At 40.7% G+C, this 21,235-nt stretch overlaps 2 protein-coding genes across 2 annotated transcripts; one reads left to right on the forward strand and one right to left on the reverse strand.

Moving 5' to 3' along the window:
• Positions 1–517: 517 nt before the first annotated feature.
• On the reverse strand, positions 518–11,730 carry LOC124279711 (GDP-fucose transporter 1-like). Its single transcript, XM_046715569.1, has 2 exons — positions 11,577–11,730; positions 518–5,267 (listed from the first exon to the last, which is right to left on the reverse strand). Exon 2 carries the CDS (start codon positions 5,235–5,237, stop codon positions 4,206–4,208), a length of 1,032 nt encoding a protein of 343 aa, XP_046571525.1. The 5' UTR covers positions 5,238–5,267; positions 11,577–11,730; the 3' UTR covers positions 518–4,205.
• A 6,454-nt stretch (positions 11,731–18,184) lies between these two features.
• On the forward strand, positions 18,185–19,276 carry LOC124279727 (glycine-rich cell wall structural protein 1.0-like). The gene has a single exon (XM_046715589.1). It carries the CDS (start codon positions 18,185–18,187, stop codon positions 19,274–19,276), a length of 1,092 nt encoding a protein of 363 aa, XP_046571545.1.
• The last annotated feature ends 1,959 nt before the right edge of the window (positions 19,277–21,235 follow it).

The raw sequence follows: 21,235 nt of genomic DNA on the forward strand, positions 1-21,235 counted from the left end.
TCCTCCTCCCTCCCCAGAACAAAATGGGTGACCCCCTTAAAACCATATCTCTCTCTCACACACACACACACACACACCAGTCATAAATTACGAATGGCCCTAAGAAAAAGAATTTAATTCATCCTCAAACTTAATGAGGGTTATTTAACCTTGAGTTTACTTACAGTCCAAAGTTCAGCTGTAATTTAGTACAGCTGTCCTCTCCTTATCATTGCAATTGACAATATCACATTCAGTTTCTGTCTCCAATGTATATTTCTGATACTATGTGGTAAACAGGTTTGTATGTTAAAACATATGTTAGTTTGGATAAGTTTCAGAAAGAACATGTAACACTGGTATTCTGAAAAAAGGAGTTGTTTTGGTGCGCATTTCCTATAGTTCAGGCCCCGGGAAGCTATTTCAATATTCATTGTTATATGTTGGTATCAAAACACAATTTCAAAATTTCAAAGTCTGCATGTACCAAACAGTCTTCTATATCTGCCTGCATTTCACAAAATAACAAAGTCTTACACACAATTAACACCGTCTGCTGTGATTATGTATTGTTGAATAAGGGTCACAGTTCTTCAGGATAAGCTGTTCAGAGACATTAAAGCCATATTGGTGGGCTTGCTACTTCAACACAATAGTGCATGGAGGTTTGGTAGCCCAATTGACCCCATTGGCTCGATGTAAAACAAATGTTAACTGTAACCAGATCTAACATTAGACCATAAACATGATAACCATGTATATTTGTACAGATATGCATCTGGTTGCAAGAAGGGACCAGACAGATGAAATGAGTGGTAATTATAACTTTGTTCCTACCCTCCCTGAACACACAAGAAAGTAAACACCCCTACAACAACAGCATGAATGGCTTGTGAGATGGGCCACAAACACATACCACCTCTCAGTTGTATTCACAGCTGGTCACTGAATTGCAAAATGTGCATCTCTTGTGCTACATATTTTGGACAACTAATACAGTTTAAGTTTCTCTGGAACACAAATTCTCGTAACAAAACAACTTAATTTGAACACACCATAGCAATACACATCATTCACATGAACACTTTCATTAAGAAGGAACCTAGTCCAATACTTTGAGATTGTCTGTCCAGTACTTATTGTCATGGCAACCAAAATGCTATGACAGATTATCACATATGTGCAACAACAGAAATATAAAACAGGAAACAGGAAACTGAACATGTCAGAATGTACATGAGTGAGTGGAGGCTGCAAGGTGGGCTGGAATGTCGGAATGGTTAACGTTTTAATAATGATTAAAATTTCAGTTATTACAATTCCTATTTCATTCTGGCATACTGTCATACAAATTGTTGTACCTCAAAGTACAACCACAACAAATACTTGATACCTTTTTTTTCTGACTTCCTTCAGAACAAATCAAAATAAATTACTTTTATATGTGTTAAAGCTCACCAACATAAAAAGTACAGAATGCAGAATAAATCAGAAAACTATTTCCAAATATTGACAAAGATGCCTTAATAGTCCACAAAGAGTTATCTCCCTTTGACTACCACGCTTGGTGGATGAAACATTCTGAGTCAACCTGGAGTGTGCTGGAGTTGGTTCCTAGCTGTATTTCTATACAATCACATAGGCTGATCCAGAAATTTCCAAAAGTGTGTGTGTGTGTGTGCGTGTGTGTAGAGGGTTCTATTCTGTTAACTTTGAAACAGCTGAATGCAAACGAAAATTACACCTGAAATTGGATTCAGCACACACTTGTAAGTCCAAATGGGTTTGGGTTGACATGTTGAAACAAACATTATCAAATAAGTTTTCTGTGACAGCATAAAAATCCTAAATTTGACAATAACACATGCAGTTGATAATATGGGTTAAGAAGTAGAGTAAGTGAGTTGGGTTTAACACTGCCTTTAGCAATATTCAAGCAATATCACAATGAGGGGGGGGGGGGAGGGAGGGGAAAGGACACCAGAAATGGGCTTCCCACATAGTACCCATGTGGGGAATCAAACCTGGATCTTTGGCAAGCTTTGGAACCAGTGGGCTACCATACTACCCCTCAGAAGCAGAAACAAAATGTAAAATTAAGACTATGCACCCTAAACTATCCTGCCATTCCCCGTGTCTGCCCCTGTTCCTACCAATATCTTCTTGTTGTGCCTACATATATACAGGGACTTGGATAGAGAACTTTGACTTTGGGCCATTTTCAGGATTATTAGCCATTTTCTATATTTAGAATGGGCCACTGCCCTTGAATCAGTAGTAAACTTGAACAATTTTAATGGCCCATTCTTTTTTTCTAATGTGCGAAATGACCCATGGCCCCTGCCTTTCCCAATCCCTGTATATATGCTGGCAATATTATGTACAAAAAACATTGTGTGATACTAGTCAGAGCCAGACATGTTAGGACTATCACATACAAAAATTCTCTGATGTTAATCAGAAGTGGCCAAACAGGTTAGTAAGTAATGGTAATGATAGTAAAAAATAATATTACATAAACAAATAATAAATGGTATAAAAAATATCTTTCACTTGATTATGATTGACAAAAGGTTTCAACAATCTATTGTCCTGATTGAAATGCACTACCATCAGCAGGTATATTAAACACAATAACCCATCTGACAGATCCAATTTGTACATATCCTTCAACACAAGTAAACAAATATCACAGGCAGCGGTCAAGGAACATATCTCACAATTATACATAAACCAAGGGCAAGGAAATGTGAAAACATATGCATATCAAGTATAATAAATGAGAGTTGATGAATACATTGGGGTAGTGAACATTCTAATCTTACTTCTTGGTACGCAAATAGGTGGACCATCAAATGAATAACTATGGTCAGTACTGATTTTCCTGTCTAAACTTCAAAATTGTTAAATCAAGGTTACAAGACACACATGAGATAATGAATAAAACTGGTTTCCGAAGGGCAAAGTTACCAGTTAGAGAGTGGTCTTTGTTCAGTATTATTTGTTGATTACAATAATGCTCAAAAGTTTCAAGGAATGAAAGCGAAAAGGAAGCAATTAAATAACCAGTTCTGTCACTCGGTTTGATGTCATGCAGTTGGATTTCAACGTGAGTGAGCGAGAGAGCGACCATTTACCACTAATAGCAATTTTCCATCAACGCCAGCATGATCAGGGATCACCAGAAATAGGATGAGGAGACATTTGTTGTAATAGCAAGTGCTTCAACTACGGCGCTACCCCACCACCTCCTAGTGACATAGTTATTCTTTTTAAATGTACATACACAAAAAGTCATACACAAAACAAAATCTGCTCTTGTCAGATACTTTTCTGGTTTTCCACCGGTGAATTTCCAAACATATGTTTTAGCTCATAGGATATGTAACCAAAACTATATTGGGGCCTACTATTGACAGTTTTTGACAATTAGCAACACCAAAGAATGGTAATAATTAACAGGAAAAACACTTGTCCACATTATGTGGGCAAATAAACAACCACACACGATACAATCCAATCGTCCCAGAATATCTAAATTAGCTCTGAAGATTGTAACTTCTGCAGCGGTACAAGGAGAGTGAAGAAGCACGCTGAGATTCATGATACTAACAAGTCCTTATTTCGAAATTTGAAATGGAAAAGAGCACAAAACATCTCCAGCCAATACTTGTTTGGGACCATTTTTGGCTTATGACAAAACCTGTAATTACCAGCTCGTGATAATACTGGTGCAAACTCTGATAAGGAATACACAAATGTACTGAGCAATTCTGGGTAAATACAATAATGTTATGTGTACAAAACAACACCCCAAACATTCTCCAGGCATAATTGACAGTCCTTATTTTGCCCAGAATTATTGTCCTGAAGACAGAAGATTTGCTTACTAATAAATTTTCATTCATGACAATCACAATCAGTACAATGAACCAGAACTGAAATGAGTGTCCTGTAGAGATTTTTTGCAGGAAAAGGACAAACATTATAATTTAATACAATATTAAGGTCCTATTCTATAGACTTTGGATACATGGTCAACCTACAGCATTTAAAATAGCCATGCATTAAATAGCACCATCACGTAACCCTTGGATCACGTAGCACAAACAGGTTAAACAGTCAGAGACATATTCAAATCAGTCAACATAATAAATGGGCCAAAGTATGGGATGGTAGTTACAGATAGAGGTAAAACATGGGTAGTTATGAATTGTTGCCTTCTTTCACACAGCTGGCTGCTTAGGTGAAGAGTTGTCACTAGAGCTGTTCTTTGACGGCACTGGTGACGTCTCAACCTTTTGGCTCCTGGTCTCTTGAAACTTGGTGTAGGTGTAGACCCCAATACCAAACAACACAAGGATGTTACCAAACCACCAGAATGCAGTTTTATGTTCATTGTTCCATAAGATAGCGATGACAGTCTGAGTAATGGACTTGGCATTGATGCTGATCTGATGGGTGACCGGGGAGGTGTAGCGGATCTGCAGGGCACTTGCCCAGCCAATGGCGAGACTGAGAACACCCGAGGCTGTAAGGAACAACCACAACTGGGGCTGGGTAGCTATGTCCGAGTTCATGATATGTGACAGCTGATTTGTGCTGAGTACAAGAGGAAATATTATCACCATGCTGTTAAAGTTATTGACGTAAGCCAGCTTCAGAGCACTTCCTCCAACAGCATATTCTCCCTTCTTGAAATATATACCTGTTAAGGCCGAGGTAAGACTTGCTAGTAGTCCGTAGATAATTCCCCAAATGGTGATGGAGCCTGATGCCTCTTCTTGGTCCACCCCAATAACAAACCCACATATGATTAGCAGACAGGCAAATACTACTTTGTAAGAAGGAGCTTTCGCCAGCATGCAGACTGACAACAGTATGGAGAAGATGAGAGTCAGGGATCGTGCAACTTGATAAAATGACACACTAATATGTTTCAGCAGGAGGTTGTTCATTGTGAGACTGATGACAAATGAGAAGCTCAGTGAGAGCATGTCACTGTTAAGAATAGTTTCTTTATCCAGGGAAGGAACACTGAATCCAAACTTGAGGAGTCTAGATGCAGCTGACATGGCCAGAATGAACACAACCACAGAGGCACTCTGGTACCATGTGACGAAGATGGTGAGGTCCTGGTTGCCGTAGCTACCGCTCAGCAAATGTTTCATGATAAATACCATGGATATGGAGATGGTCCAGTACATGACCACAACTGCGCCCACCTTGAGTGGGCTGCGTCTCTTCTCTTCAGCCATCTTGGAGTACGGTGGGAAGAGAAACTGAAGTTGGAAAAGTCACATTATAAATGTATTGTTAAGAAGTTGAACAAAATCAGAAATACAGATAACTTTCGGGTCATTGCGTTATGTTCTCGCTTGTGTTAATCTCAATTGGGTATCCTAATTTTCCTTTGAGTAACCAAATAAATTGTACCCACCTCACTCAAACTCAATTGGGTATTTTGCCATTTTCCATTAATTGTAAAAATATACTTAAATTTAAATGTTGGTTTATGTGTTTGTTATTTATTATTTTATAAGATGAGAAACAATAAGGAAGACTGCAAGTTGCCAAGTTCATGTTCTGAAATAGATAAAGTAACAGAGGAATATTGAGAGGTTCTATCCACCAGTACGCAAGCTAAGATTTGACATTTGTGTGTGTACGCATGTAAGATCTTAGCTGTACCTGACAAAATGTTTGCCCACATTTTCAGAATTGGACAAACAGAAGTTGGAAACTGAGGAGGGTGAAGTGGCCAGAAAGGCAGCTTAAGGTGGAGATGGTGTCTTGTAAAGACCTGAAATTGTTTGGTTATCCAGTATTGCCAACCTGTCTGGACTAGGATATTTCACTGAATGTATGGAACCACAATTTCTCAATCAGTAATGATTGTAAACACTGCTAATACAAACTCACAGCTAAGCTACACTTTTTAAAATTTCACAGCATTTGGTAAAACTGTTTCCATTGTCAACTGTCCAAATTTCATGAACACCACCAACAATTGCCATTGCATGCAACAATGGTGGTGCCAAAACATTTAAATGATGATCACACACAAGTATTAGCTGGATCACTAGGGTATTTTCTGGATACTGATTACTTTGAAATTAAAATACATGTCACATGATGTGTTACCGATAACTCTGAACACCCATTTGTACATAAACATCAGTACCATGAGCCTTTAGGTTTCTGATACCAGTGAAGGTCCGGGTTAGAATATCGATCTTCAGTAACCCATGCTTGTCGTAAGAGGCGACTAACGGGATCGGGTGGTCAGGCTCGCTGACTTGGTTGACACATGTCATCGTTCCTGCTGATCCATTACAAATACTGGCAAACAAGTGTGGTAGTTTAGGATATTTTGGGTAAAGTTTTAGTTCTTTTTGGTGTTGGGTTAACCTAACATGGGTTATTAGTGTGTTCTCGGCTATGCTGGTATAGTGTGGTCTGCCTGGCATGGGCAGCACATGGACTGCCTGCCTCCAGCCCTATAAAGGGAGTAGCTTCACAGCACTCCTTGTCTTTAACCCACTGGTTCACCAGAGGTGAGGACATTTACGTAGCGTGCTTCAGTCTTTGTAATCCAGACCAAGTAGATAGGCTTTTGGGGGTTATTGTTTTACATTCATTGACTTTTACATAGGAAATTAATATACACTAAGCAGCAAAAGAATGTCAGTTTGGAATTTTCCTTCGCAGAAACGGATAACTAAAAGCTCATTTAATGTTTTTATTGTATATTTTTGACAACATCTCCAACTTTATCTGAGCAAAGACATTTCTTCCCAAACTCAGAATGGAACCCAGGAAATGGTCTCAAAAACGCAACCTGATTTCGGAGATGGTACGGTGTTCTCCATGTAACTCATGCTGCACGTGCTGTTCACAAGGACCAGCCCTATAAAATGCACCCCCAAACCTGGTTGAAACATTCACATTGCGTCAGCAGGATGCCGCGACTCACGACAGCTGAGAGGAACCAGGCGCTAGGAAGATTTGAAGCTGGCCACACTGCACAAGCCGTTGCCAACCACTTCCAGGTCAACGTTCGGACCATCTACAGGCTGCAGGAACGTTTCCGGGCCAGCAACACCACAAATGATCGCCCCTGTACTGGCAGACCAAGGGTGACCACAAGACGACAAGACCGCTATGTTGTGCGACAGCATGTACAGAATCCCCTCATGCAGGCATCCGAAACAGCACGCCAGACAGTGGGAAAACACTGAAGACCAATCAGTACTGATACTGTACGCCGACGTCTTAACAGCGGGAACATCCATTGCTGTAGACCTTACCTTTGACCTATCCTCATCCCTCGTCATCGGCGTGAACGTCTACCGTTTGCCCTACAACACCAAAACTGGCGATACAGGCAATGGAGAACTGTTCTGTTCACAGATGAGAGTCGGTACTGCGCATCAACTGCAGATGGCAGAACAAGAATATGGTGACGACGTGGCCAGCGTTACTCAGACCAATGTGTTATGGAAAGAGACTCATGGGGAGGTGCAAGCATCATGGTATGGGGTGGAATAGGCCTGAACCAGAGAGTGGGTCCTGTGGTGTTCCAGAACCTTAGTCCAGGGAGAGGAGGCGGCATCACAGCGGTGCGCTACATCGACCAAGCTCTCAGACCCCACGTCGTACCACATTTTGCACGTCACCGGAACAACATTTTCCAGCATGATAACGCCCTGGACCATACTGCCAGAGCTACAAGGGACTTCCTACAGCAGAACGGTGTCAACATTATGCAGTGGCCAGCCCTTAGACCTGATTTAAACCCAACTGAACATCTTTGGGATGAAATTCAGAGGAGACTGAATAATGTCAAACCAAGGCCGAACACAGCCGATTTATAGCGCCAGGCCTTTCTCTGAGTGTGGTTCCAGGTGCCAATGGCTTTCATCAATCAATTGGTGCACTCCATGCATAGACGCTGTGCTGCAGTTATTGCCGCTTGTGGTGGTCACACTAAATACTGAAGTCAAGAGTCTGAATGGACTGCAAACGTTCACGTAATGTCTTGAAATTCTGCTGAGATATTCATTGATGTGTCAAGATATTGTACACAAAAAATGTTTTTGATCCGCTTATTATGTCAATTTCTGTAATGATTTGATAACAGTGCCTATCTTATTTTTAATTCGTACTGATGTTATTTTTGCTGCTAAGTATATTTATTTTTGGACATAGGCTCTGAAATCAGACATTAGGTTAGGTTAGGTTAGGTTGTTAGGTATAGCTTAGGTTAGGTTGATAGGTTAGGTTGTTAGGTATAGCTTAGATTACGTTGATAGGTTAGGTGTAGGGAGTGAGAAGTTCACTGTATTAAGTTTTGTAAATACATTATATAGTTTCTATTTCTATTTGTTATGTTTTGCCAGCAATGAGGCCTGATACATAGAGCCTACTTGAAGTTGGCTACGTTACCACCATCACATGAAACAGTACACAACGCAAAGTCCTACCAGCAATGAGGCCCGATTCATAGAGCCTACTTGAAGTTGGCTACTTTACCACCATCACATGAAACAGTACACAACGCAAGGTCCTACCAGCAATAAGGCCAGATTCATAGAGCCTACTTGAAGTTGGCTACTTTACCACCATCACACCAAACAGTACACAACGCAAGGTCCTACCAGCAATGAGGCCTGATTCATAGAGCCTACTTGAAGTTGGCTACTTTACCACCATCACATGAAACAGTACACAACGCAAGGTCCTACCAGCAATGAGGCCAGATTCATAGAGCCTACTTGAAGTTGGCTACTTTACCACCATCACATCAAACAGTACACAACGCAAGGTCCTACCAGCAATGAGGCCTGATTCATAGAGCCTACTTGAAGTTGGCTACTTTACCACCATCACATCAAACAGTAATGGCAAGCACCATTGTTTGCCAGTACCTTGTATTAAGCACTGAGACCTGCAGAAATACTAAACATCACAAAACTATGACATGGAATTTAAAGTGCCTCATGATGATAATGCATTTGTAAAAACTGAAATCCATGATCAATGTCATTTCACCCTAAACACATTACTGTACACCTATGGTTGGCTTGGCATTCCTCTTACACTGAGACAGAAGTCGAACTGAAAGTCTATGTTCATGTACTCTAGGACTATAAACATTACATGCTGTGTTATGTGGACTCTGGGACAAACCTTGAAATTATCGGTCAAAGCAATAAGTTAATGGGCAATATCCTGCATAAAGCTAAAACATTGTCGCAGGTGAAACCTGACATAATTATATTCCTGGAATATTATCACACTGAATGAATTATCACTTTATAAAACCCTTCAAATACTGACAGAAATTAATAATAATAGAACTCCAAAGCACTGTTTCTCCCAAAATACATTCTAAAAATGAGTGGTTTCCTTTCAATAAACAGATAAACAAAATATCACTGGTGTACATACGGAAATACCAGATGTAAGTTAATGTTCAAGATAATAGGAAATGAGATGTGTTGATCAGAGGGTAGAGTCTTGTACATGAAATTCTTTGCTATAATTTGTGCAGAGCGTGTCTGTGTTTAAATACTGGTTATCCTATACACAGTCGGTGACATCATCAACAAATGTTTTGAGTAATCTGTAGTCAGAAAATATCATGACATGAACTTCTTCCTTTCTTCATTTTCCTGGTGTTGATGAATCATGATAAATATGAAACATCAGGATAAAATATATAGGTCATAAAATCTTACTTCCTTGGCGTGAAACAGTATGTAACTGTGGTCCCAATGAATCCTACCTGTAATAAATATTTGACAAACATCAAGCACTCCAAAGCACTAAGTCAGAATGAGTTGTCTCCCTTATACATTGGTATTCCGATAGCATTCTCCATTTTTGTTGAGATCAGACTTAGTCGTAGAATGTTATCTATTTCAGAGTGAAAATATCCATGTTCAGAATTTACTAAATCAACCCAATAAGCCTTCAGTGGGGCCAACAGTATTTTTTAGACTAAGTCAGAGAGCAAAGGGTCCTAGGCCCCGAAGATATACATCTTTACTCTTGAGTAAAGATACCTCATGTGGTGTAATTCAGATATTATGTTAGCTAATATGATTTCTTTTAACGATGTTAAGTATTTCTCAATCCTATACGAACAATTTAATGTCCCCTGTACGTAATCATGAGTAGTGCAATTGTGACTGTTCATTTGTTGTACAGTATTGAGTTTTGTGACATTCTGTAGCAGAACAAATACAATTATGAATGATAGACTGTTTTTTTCATGCAAGGGGAAGCAAAATATGAAATATTGATAATATTAATTGATAAGTGGTGTTTGGGTGCTGTCAATGAAGGAAGAAATTGATCAGTTTCTAATCAAGATGGAAAGGTATATAATGTAAAAAAACTTGAAACATTTTACATTTACAGCAATGACCAAATGGATTTCACTGGATATGATTCTTCTGAAAAAAAACCCCAGACATGGCACAGTGTCATTATTTAACCATGTTCTAGCCTTTAACCAACAGAATTCGGAATTATTCAAAAAATTTTAGCTGTTTAGCTTTTAGTCTATCCACTTTTTTGTTTACTTCAAAAGTATTACATCCCAAGTATCAATCATGTGCCTAAAGACAGCAACTTATTTTGAAACTCCGCTGGGCAAACACAAAATTTAATTTTGATCATCATTGTCAACTGGATTACTTCCTGCATTGACACATTTCACAAATTACTATCCCCCCAAAATTAGAAGCTGTCTGAAGCTACCTAGTTATGTGAGCAATCCAGCAACTATAGAGCATTAAGGACTAACATTGTATTGACCAGTATCAACACTAAATATTTCCCAAAGCAATGTTCACAGCTAACTTAAAAAAAGACATTGCTGTGTGATTATGGAATATGTTCGGCACCTTATTTTGTTACTATTTTACCATGTTTACCAATAATCATTTCCTCAAATTTTCCTCAGGGTTAGGTTAGCCTTTCTTTCATTTTCTTTCAGGGTTGCGAACATATCCTATAGCGTCACGAAATTGCAAACAGTAAAATATATAACTGGTGCATGTGAATCATTATTTCACATACTCAAATCTTACATATACAGTTTCCAAACTGTCACTGGGGTTTTAAAACCAAGTCCAGGTCTTCTTTTTTTATATTATTTTATGCATCTAGATATTCTTGTACCTGCTCAATTGTCTCAAGACAATTTACATAAATGGGTATTCTTCAAGTCTGTCACACATACATTTGATAGTGCATTCCAGCAGACCCATCTGTCGTCCTTTAATATTCTGGTTCGATTCAACTTCCAGGTGTGTCTGAAATGCAATTGGCCTTTCCTGTAGAATAGCCCATTTCTAACACTCGTGAAATTGGAAGACCCAGGAACTATAATCCAGCGACGCAAGACGCTGTGTACGCGTATTGGCCGGAGATAAAAACAGTATGTTTTCCAAAGATGCATGAATATTGTGTTGATATAAGGAACAATACAAATAATAAGCAGATGATAAGAGCTTTGACTATCATTCTGGCTAACTAACAACTGACAGTATGTGTGTATTTCAAATGACAACTTGTGTACACACCCCTATAAGTGCGGCGCGTAGCGCACTGCTGTACGGTGTCGGAGTGCTTCGTATTTCAAATTCGCCCAATATCGTACCGGGAAGCCCAGTTGCCAGGACCGAGATGTATGATAAACGGAAATGAGTCAGGCATGACGAGGGACAGCCGGCTGGTTCGTGATCGACGCACTTCCTGGTATATTAGCGCCATCTATTTCCAAGGGCGATAATGTCGCAGGACGGTGTCGCAGCAAATTTGTAACCCTCTGGTTTCACATTCTTTTACTGTCAGTGATTGATGAATTCGTCCTTAACACTTCCTCCATCGATGTCTGACTGTGAGTCACAGTAACAGTATGGAACTGAGGGGAACTGATAATGTGACTGTTCGTATTCACGAATTCCGCATGAGATAAACTACACTATGCACAGGGGGGATCTAGACTAAGGCTTAGTCTCTGAATATATATAATTTTGATAGTAACAAACAAGCCCATTTATATTGAAAAGGAGCCCTAAGGAGACCAGAGATTCAGAACCTGAGGAAATCTAGACTTGCTTTATTTAGGGCTTTAGCACTGCAGAGAGGGCTTGGCAGTAGGGAAATTAATGTGGTTAAGGGACTGTGAGACAGACTAAGGGGGATCCAGTGTGTGTGTGTGTGTGTGCAGGGTTGCCTACCCACCTTTTGTCCTGAAAGTTTATTAAATGACAATTGAAACTCTCGTGAAAACGGGTGAAATTGTGCACGACCCCTTTCTCAAAAAAGCTGTATCTGCCCCAGCTATGATGTACCACGGCCGAGAATATACGTGGGAAATGTGTAAATTTAACGCGCAGCCTATATGTGTCTGTCTTTTATACACGACCTGCTTTAATAGTAAACCGACGTCACTAATATTACAGATTATGCTATTGGTTGCAAGATTTCAAGACTATTGGGTCTTATTTTCCCGATTGGATCATATAGTTCATAGCTTTTGTGATGTCAGTCATTTTGTTTACAAATACACCAATTATCCTATGGAAAGATGCATGAAGTGTAACAGTGTTATCTGCTGGGTTGTATGAATATATAACATCGGGATTCTCCTAACTTGAATGTATAGATAGCTTTCAAGTGTGTTTACTGGCGTGTTTGTAAATTGAACGTACCACGCCCCGATTGAATTGTTAAAAATATGCCCAACATACTTCCTGGTGTAGAGGTGACATGATGTCTATGTATAGTGGACCAATTATGCACAGCGAATTGTGTACGACATTACCCACACCTCTTTCAGTTTTCTGAATACTACGACCTGATTCCACGCGCCCGCGCGCGTGTGCGTGTGCGTGTGCGTGTGTGTGTGTGTGAGAGAGAGAGATGCGCCCTTTCATAATCGCGTGACATATGCAAACCCACTGCACATAGAAACTTTAGTCTGTCATACAGACCCTGAAACAAATATATCGAAGAAAGCCCATGCAAATGGTAGAGAGAGTGGCGTGGAAGAAGGGAGAGTGGGGTGGAGAGAGTGGCGTGGAATAAGGGAGGGTGGGGTGGAGGAAGTGGCGTGGAAGAAGGGAGGGTAGGGTGGAGGAAGTGGCGTGGAAGAAGGGAGGGTGGGGTGGAGGAAGTTGCGTGGAACAAAGGAGTGTGGGGTGGAAGAAGCGGCGTGGAAGAAGGGAGTGAGGGGTGGAGAAAGTGACGTGGAAGAAGGTGGGGTGGGGTGGTGGAATTAGCGTTGAAGAAAGGGGGTGGCGTGGAAGAAGGGAGGGTGGGGGGAGGAAGTGGCGTTGACGAAGGGAGGGTGGCGTGGAAGAAGGGAGGGTTGGGGGGAGGAAGTGGCGTTGACGAAGGGAGGGTGGCGTGGAAGAAGGGAGGGTTGGGGGGAGGAAGTGGCGTTGACGAAGGGAGGGTGGCGTGGAAGAAGGGAGGGTTGGGGGAGGAAGTGGCGTTGACGAAGGGAGGGTGGGGTGGAGGAGGTGCCGTGGAGGACGTGGCGTGGAAGAAGGGAGGGTTGGGTGGTGGAAGTGACGTGTAAGAAGGGAGGGTTGTATTATGATTGGTTTTCTTTCCCTGAACTATTTTATGTCATCCGTGCTGTAGGACTTTCATTTCAAACACTTGGACTCTGCTCAGCGAGTGTGTTTTGAAATTGCTATAATTTTGAGGAATACTACCGTTTTATATCGAATAGATACAACGTGTAGAGCACTCATCTATGTCTGAAATAATGTGAATATAATGAAACACCCATATATGTTTTTCTTAAAACTTTTGACATGTCGTCACTTGAGTAGTACGCAATGCAAGGGTTGTATTACGATTGGTGTTCTTTCTCCGGATTACTTTATGCGATCTGTGCCAGATAGATTTTCACCTTGAACTCTGTTCAGTGAGTACGCTTTGGTTTGGTTATTATTTTGAGGAATACTACGGTAACCGTTCTATACCGAATTGTTCTTTTACTTTTGATGGAATTCAAATCAACAGAAATGGTTTCTTTTTTTTTAATTTAGCTTTTTAAAATTTTGCAATAATGGCAGGATTATACTCTTTACATTCAAAATTGAATGATCCTGAGGGAGGGTAAATGTCCCCCATTTCTTCTTGGAACAATGACGGAGGTCAATGTGTCCTTTTTTTCATTTCTTTATATCTATGTTGTTAAACCATATATGTTCACTTTCATTTCTCAAAAGATGTTTCTATGACAGCCAAAATTGGGTCAGCTATTGGCATGCCATTATATTTTGATCAGATTTATGTTATTTGCCACTCTACTTTTAATGACTCGATATGGCACATAAACTTGACATCTTCTCTGCAAATTGCCAAGGTTCGAATAATGAAAAGAAGAGGATTGATGTGTTCGAAAACATGAAAAAACGAAAAGGCAACATTTATTGTATCCAGGATACACATTTTACTGAAACCATCGAACAAAACATCAAATTAGAATGGGGCTCTTCAGAAGCCCGATTTAGTTGGTACACCAGTCAATCGAGAGGAGTAGCTATCTTATTTATAGATAACTTTAAATTTGAAATTCTTAAAGATATAAAAGACAGTGATAGTGGCGACTCTTTGATACTTAAAACAGAGAAAGAGATATTAAGCATTACAAATGTTTATGGTCCAAATGTAGATACGCCCGACTTTTATCATGAAATTAAAAATAAAATACTAAGTCTAGAAGCTGAAACTAATATTATATGCGGTGACTTTAATCTAGTCCAAGATCAATCAAAAGATACTTTCTATTACTTACATATAAACAATCCCAATTCAAAAGAAGCTGTACTTGATATGATGGATGAACTTAACCTTTATGATCCCTGGCGGGACTTACATTTAGATGTAAAAAGATATACTTGGAGAAAACCCAAACCCTTGAAACAAGCACGTTTAGATTTAGAAATATGGACAAATCTATCATTAGTTCTAAAATAGAACATAGTTACAGATCAGATCACTCAGTAATATCGTTACATATTGAATTTACATCTCTTGAGAAAGGAAAGGGTTTTTGGAAATTTAACAACAGTTAGTTACATGATCCCGAACATGTGTGAGAAATCCAAGGTATTATTAACGAGACTGTAGATCAATATCACACTCGAGACGAAGATGGAGATAAAGTACTAAAGATAAATGAACAACTGTTTTTCGAAGTACTTATGTGCAATATTCGAGGCCACACAATAAAATATTCATCTCAGAAAAAGAAAGAACGACTAAAATTAGAAGAAGAATACAATGAAACACTTGAAAGTCTTGAAGTAAAATTAGACAGTACTGACAGTGAACAGACTAAGTCAAAATTGATAGAAGAAATTAATATAATAAAAGATCAGCAACTTGAATTAAATAAATACAAAACTGAAGGAATTATATTGAGATCAAAAGGAAAATGGTATGAAAAAGGAGAAAAACAAACAAAACATAATTTCTTAAACAAAGCAATAACTAAGCTAGAAACTGATGACGGACAATTAAGCGAAACAAAGGATCTTATCAACCATGCAAAGACCTATTTTCAAACTCTATATACCAGTAAACATGTCAAAGATGTCGATCTAGAATTCTTATTCAAAGATAGTGAAATACCTAGATTATCTGACAACCACACCCATTCTCTTGAAGGCGAAATACAATGCGATGAAGTGCTTTCAGCACTGAAAAATATGAAAACTGAAAAAAGCCCTGGTCCATCAGGTTTTACAGCTGAATTCTATAAATTATTTTGAAAAGACATCAATAAATACCTAATCAATTCATTAAATGAAGCATGTAGGAAGGGTGAGCTATCTATAAGTTAAAAACAACGTCTCATGACATGCATTCCCAAGAGAGATAAATCTAAGGATCATCTGAAACATTTCAGACCCATTTCACTATTAAACATATCATATAAACTAGCCTCAGCCGTGATATCAGCACGTATTAAAACATACTTCCTAATATAATAAGTGAAGACCTAAAGGCATTTATGAAAGGCAGATACATTGGAGAATGTACAAGACTGGTTAACCACATTATGGATTACACAGAATATACGAATAAAGCAGGCCTTTTGATACTTATAGACTTCGAAAAAGCATTCGATTCGGTGCAATGATCCTTTATCGAGAAATGTCTTGACTTCTTTAATTTCGGACCATCTATCCAAATTTGGCTAAAAACATTCTACAATAGCATAAACTCTAGTGTTCTTGTAAACGGGTTTCCATCAGAATTCTTTCAAATTACGCGGTGTTGTAGACAAGGTCATTCCCTCTCGCCGTATATATTCCTCATAGTAGCAGAAATCCTGGCCCACATTTTACGACAAAACAAAAAGATAAAAGGAATAAGGATGATTGATCTAGAATACCTACTAACTCAATTTGCCGATGATACCATTATAGTTTTAGACGAGTCTAAACGCTCATTTAGGGAAACATTTACTTGAAACATAAGCATCCTTCTCTGGACTTAAAATAAATATTGACAAAACTAAAGTTATTTGAATAGGTTCGAAACAATATTTCAAGTTTGCAATACTGTAGAGAATACAACCTTGACTGGACTCAAAAACCCTTTGTACTCTTGGGCATTCTATATTAACATAATAAAGCAGAAATAGTGGAAAAGAATTATGTAGATAAAATTAAACAAATTGACAAAGTAATGAAAATGTGGACTCTGAGAGACCTTACACCTTTAGAAAGAACAACTATTCTAAAGAACTTGATTTTACCTACACTTAATCATCTTTCACCTTGCTAGCAAACCCTAAATTAGAAACGATAGTGAACCTTCAAAAGAAATGTTTCTCCTTTATTTAGAAAGGTATACCTGATAGAATAAAACGATGTCTAGAAGGTGGTCTAAAAGTACCAGCAATACTTGAAACAATTAAGTCCCAGAAAATATCATGGTTCAGAAGATTATTCGTACATGACTCAAACTTAAATAATCTTTTATATACTTCACAACCAGTGAGCAAACTAAACCCCATAGAAATGGGACCATTGTATCTGAAGACACATTATATTCCAAAACTCATCAGCCCATTCTGGAAAGACGCATTTGATGCCTGGTCTGAATTACAAGGACAAAGTAAATCTGATAATGACCATCTCAGCAGACAGTACATGTGGGCAAATGATAAGATAACAATAGGGTGAAAACCAGTAGTATATGACCACTACCTACAGTCAAATGTAAAATTTATAAATGATTTGCTAAAGGGTGACAATACATTTCTTTCTTATAAAGAATTCGTAGAACTGAAGGGGGTTAAAACAAATTTCCTTGAATATACAGGATTAATATCTCATTGAAAACATATTCAAAACAGAGTTCGTTCAAAATTATTATTAAGGAAGATTTACCTTTTATTCCTCCTAATTTGGAAATACTACTCAAAGCTAAGAAAGGATGTATCATATTTTACAACAGGCTTCTTCACAAGGAAGCTATAAACCAAAAACTGCTTTATCAAAGTAAGTCGGAAAAAGAATTGAACATAGACATCACACAAGTTTAATCTTTGGAAAACACATAATTTTATACCATTTCGAGCATCATATAGTGCTAAGCGCAGATCGCTTCAATACCGCATTCTCCATAAGAATAAATACAAACTAATAGAATCACCACTTTGTACATTTTGTGATGTTGAAATAGAATCGATCATTAATTTATTATAAGAATGCAAACATGTCAAAAAGCTGTGGCAAGATCTACCAGAATGGATTGAAAATGAAACAGACATCCATTTGAAATCAAACCCAGAAACCATTATTCTCGGATTCAAGGAAAGAAGAAATGATGTACTGAATTTCATTTTCATATTAACTAAAGAATACACATATTCTAGAAAGGTAGCAAACATTGCACCTTCTCTCGCTGGTCTGAAACCACAATTGAATTACAATTACAAATCACACATATTCACACAATCTATTTACATAGATAATGACTTTGTAATTTGACTTGCTATGTAATACAACAAATATGCTGACTTGTTTAATATGCTTGAAATGCTGTAACCAGATCAAAAAGAATTAAGTGATTAAAAATATAAATATAAGAAGGGAGGGTGGGGTGGCGAACGTGACGTGGAAGAAGGGGAGGGTGGGGTGGTGGAAGTGGCATGGAACGAAGGGAGGGTGACGTGGAAGAAGGGGGTTGGAGGAAGTGGGGTGGGGGAAGAAGGGAGGGTGGTGGAAGTGGCGTGGAAGATGGAGAGGGTGGAGGGTGGAAGAAGGGAGTGGCGTGGAAGAAGGGAGGGTGGGGTGGAGAGAGCGGCGTGGAAGAAGGGAGGGTGGGGTGGAGGAGGGAGGGTGGGTGGGGTGGAGGAAGGATGGCGTGGAAGAAGGGAGGGTGGGTTGGAGGAAGTGGCGTGGAAGAAGGGAGGGTGGGGTGGGGAGGTGGAGGAAGTGGCGAGGAAGAAGGGGAGGGTGGGGTGGAGGAAACGGCGTGGAAGAAGGGAGGGTGGGGTGGAGGAGGGCGTGGAAGAAGTGGAAGAAGGGGAGGGGTGGGGTGGAGGAAGTGGCGTGGAAGAAGGGGGGTGGGGTGGAGGAAGTGGCGTGGAAGAAGAAGGGAGGGTGGGATTGTGGAAGAAGGGATGAGCGTGGAAGAAGGGAGGGTGGGGTGGAAGGAAGAAGGGAGGGTGGGGTGGAGGAAGTGGCGTGGAAAGAAGGAGGGTGGGGTGGAGGAAGTGGCGTGGAAGAAAGGAGGGAAGAAGGGAGGGGTGGAGGAGGGAAGTGGCGTGGAAGAAGGGAGGGTGGGGTGGAGGAAGTGGAGTGGTGGACGTGGAAGAAGGAGGGTGGGGTGGAGAAAGGGAAGGAAGTGGCGTGGAAGGGGAGGGGGTGGAGGAAGGGGTGGAAGAAGGGAGGGTGGGGTGGAGAAAGGACGTGAAGAAGCGTGGAAGAAGGGAGGGTGGGGGAGGAAGGGAGGAAGGAAGAAGGGAGGAAGTGGAGGGAAAGGCGTGGAAGAAGGGAGGGTGGGGTGGGGAAGTGGCGTGGAAGAAGGGGGAGGGTGGGGTGGTGGGATTAGCGTGGAAAGAAAGGGAGGGTGGGGAAAGGGAGTGACGTGGAAGAAGGGAGGGTGTGGGGGGTGGAGAAGTGGCGTGGAAGAAGGGAGGGTGGGGTGGAGCGTGAAGTGGGAGGGTGGGAAAATGAAAGAGGGAGGGTGGGGTGGAGGAAGTCGCATGGAAGAAGGGAGGGTGGGTTGGAGAATGTGACGGGGAAGAAGGGAGGGTGGAGTGGAGGAAGTGTGTGTGTGCGGGGAGAGGTTGAAATATATATTGTTAAAGACAGGAAATGTTTCTATTCACACGAGTGCTCAATGGTTTTGCTTGTGGCAAAGAGCAGGACGTTGTTGTCGACACAATGCAGGAACTGATCACCACTTTCCGTGTTGAGCCACTCGTCCTTCAGCCTTATCGCAGGTGTGTATGTAGGGAGGCATGGTCTTGTGGCGCTGTCGGTAGACCATGGTCTTCTTGGACCTGAATATAAAGGAAGGAACCCTTCTGGAACGTCTCGTCTCATCTCCCACCTCAAACTCAATCCTCGCCAGACCTCTCCTCAACGCCCTTCTTAGATATCAACACCCCTCCCTCCTCCTCTACCACTCTTCCTCCACCTCAACGCTTCTTCCTTCACGTCTCTTCTTCCACCTCCACCTCCCTTCCTCAACGCCCCTCCCCACATCTCACCCCATCACAACACCCCTTCTACATTCCCCCCCTCTCCACCTCAACTCCCTTCTTCAACGCCACTTCTTCCACCTCAACTCCCTTTTTGAACGCCACCTCTTCCAACTCGACCTCCCTTCATCAACTCCCTTCCTCCCACCTCAACAACCCTTCCTCCATTTCAGGCTCCCTTCCTCAACGCAACTTCGTCCACCTCAGCTGCTTTCCTCAACCTTGGACTTAACGCCGCGTCTGTCACGTCACCCCCTTCAGCAGTATTTAGGATTAAGCCGACATACTTCCCAACCCGGGCGAGGACTACAACGACATAAGCGCCAAATAACAGTTGAATGCGGAAGTACGTAGCTATGGTCGGAGTAATTTTCACAAGCAATGACCTGAATTTTAAAGTATACCACATTATCTTCCTTATCTATGCTAGTATTGAAGGTGATGTGAATGTGGCAGTTACTCACATATACCCAATTGGTTCAAATCTGTACCAGATAAAACACCTTCCACTTGCCCTGCGATGATGCTAGAACCTGACGAGAGGATGTTGATTGACTTCTCTGTATCTTGTCTCGCAGTGCTAGTCTGTTGGTCATTATGAACGAATCTCAATGACATTTTAAAATGAAATATGAGTACAAAAATCGTCGACTACTGCCTGGCCGTGTGAGTGCGTGCGTGCGTGCGTGCGCGCGCGCGCGACTGTCTCTGTGTTTGCTTCTGTGTGACGGTGGTTTGCAAATACTCAAAGTATCTGGGGAACTCGTACCTGGAATCTCCACGGTATCAGTTGTATTGAGATTCGTTTGCCAGTGGAATCAAAGTGTTGGTATACTTGGTAGAAGGGTGCTGGTTGTACAAGGGGTGCTGGTTGTACATCAGCGTTGGGATTCGTGTCAGTAACAACACTAGGAGTGCTGGTTGTACAATAGTGTTGGGATTCGTGGCAGTAACAACACAAGGGGTTCTGGTTGTACAATAGTGTTGGGATTCGTGGCAGTAACAACACTAGGAGTGCTGGTTGTACAATAGTGTTGGGATTCGTGGCAGTAACAACACTAGGAGTGATGGTTGTACAATAGTGTTGGGATTCGTGTCAGTAACAACACTAGGAGTGCTTGTCGTACAATAGTGTTGGGATTCGTGTCAGCAACAACACTAGAAGTGCTTGTCGTACAATAGTGTTGGGATTCGTGTCAGTAACAACACTAGGAGTGATGGTTGTACAACAGTGTTGGGATTCGTGGCAGTAACAACACTAGGAGTGATGGTTGTACAATAGTGTTGGGATTCGTGGCAGTAACAACACAAGGAGTGCTTGTCGTACAATAGTGTTGGGATTCGTGTCAGCAACAACACTAGGAGTGCTGGTTGTACAATAGTGTTGGGATTCGTGTCAGTAACAACACTAGGAGTGCTGGTTGTACAATAGTGTTGGGATTCGTGTCAGCAACAACACTAGGAGTGCTGGTTGTACAATAGTGTTGGGAT

This window comes from Haliotis rubra, unplaced genomic scaffold (genome assembly GCF_003918875.1).
Source record: "Haliotis rubra isolate DU_JTF1 unplaced genomic scaffold, ASM391887v1 Scf255, whole genome shotgun sequence".
Lineage (NCBI taxonomy): Eukaryota > Metazoa > Mollusca > Gastropoda > Lepetellida > Haliotidae > Haliotis > Haliotis rubra.

Excerpts from the sequence above, each read along its gene's own strand:
- LOC124279727 (XM_046715589.1), top strand. The coding sequence starts at position 18,185 with ATGGAACGAAGGGAGGGTGACGTGGAAGAAGGGGGTTGGAGGAAGTGG.
- LOC124279711 (XM_046715569.1), bottom strand. The coding sequence starts at position 5,237 with ATGGCTGAAGAGAAGAGACGCAGCCCACTCAAGGTGGGCGCAGTTGTG.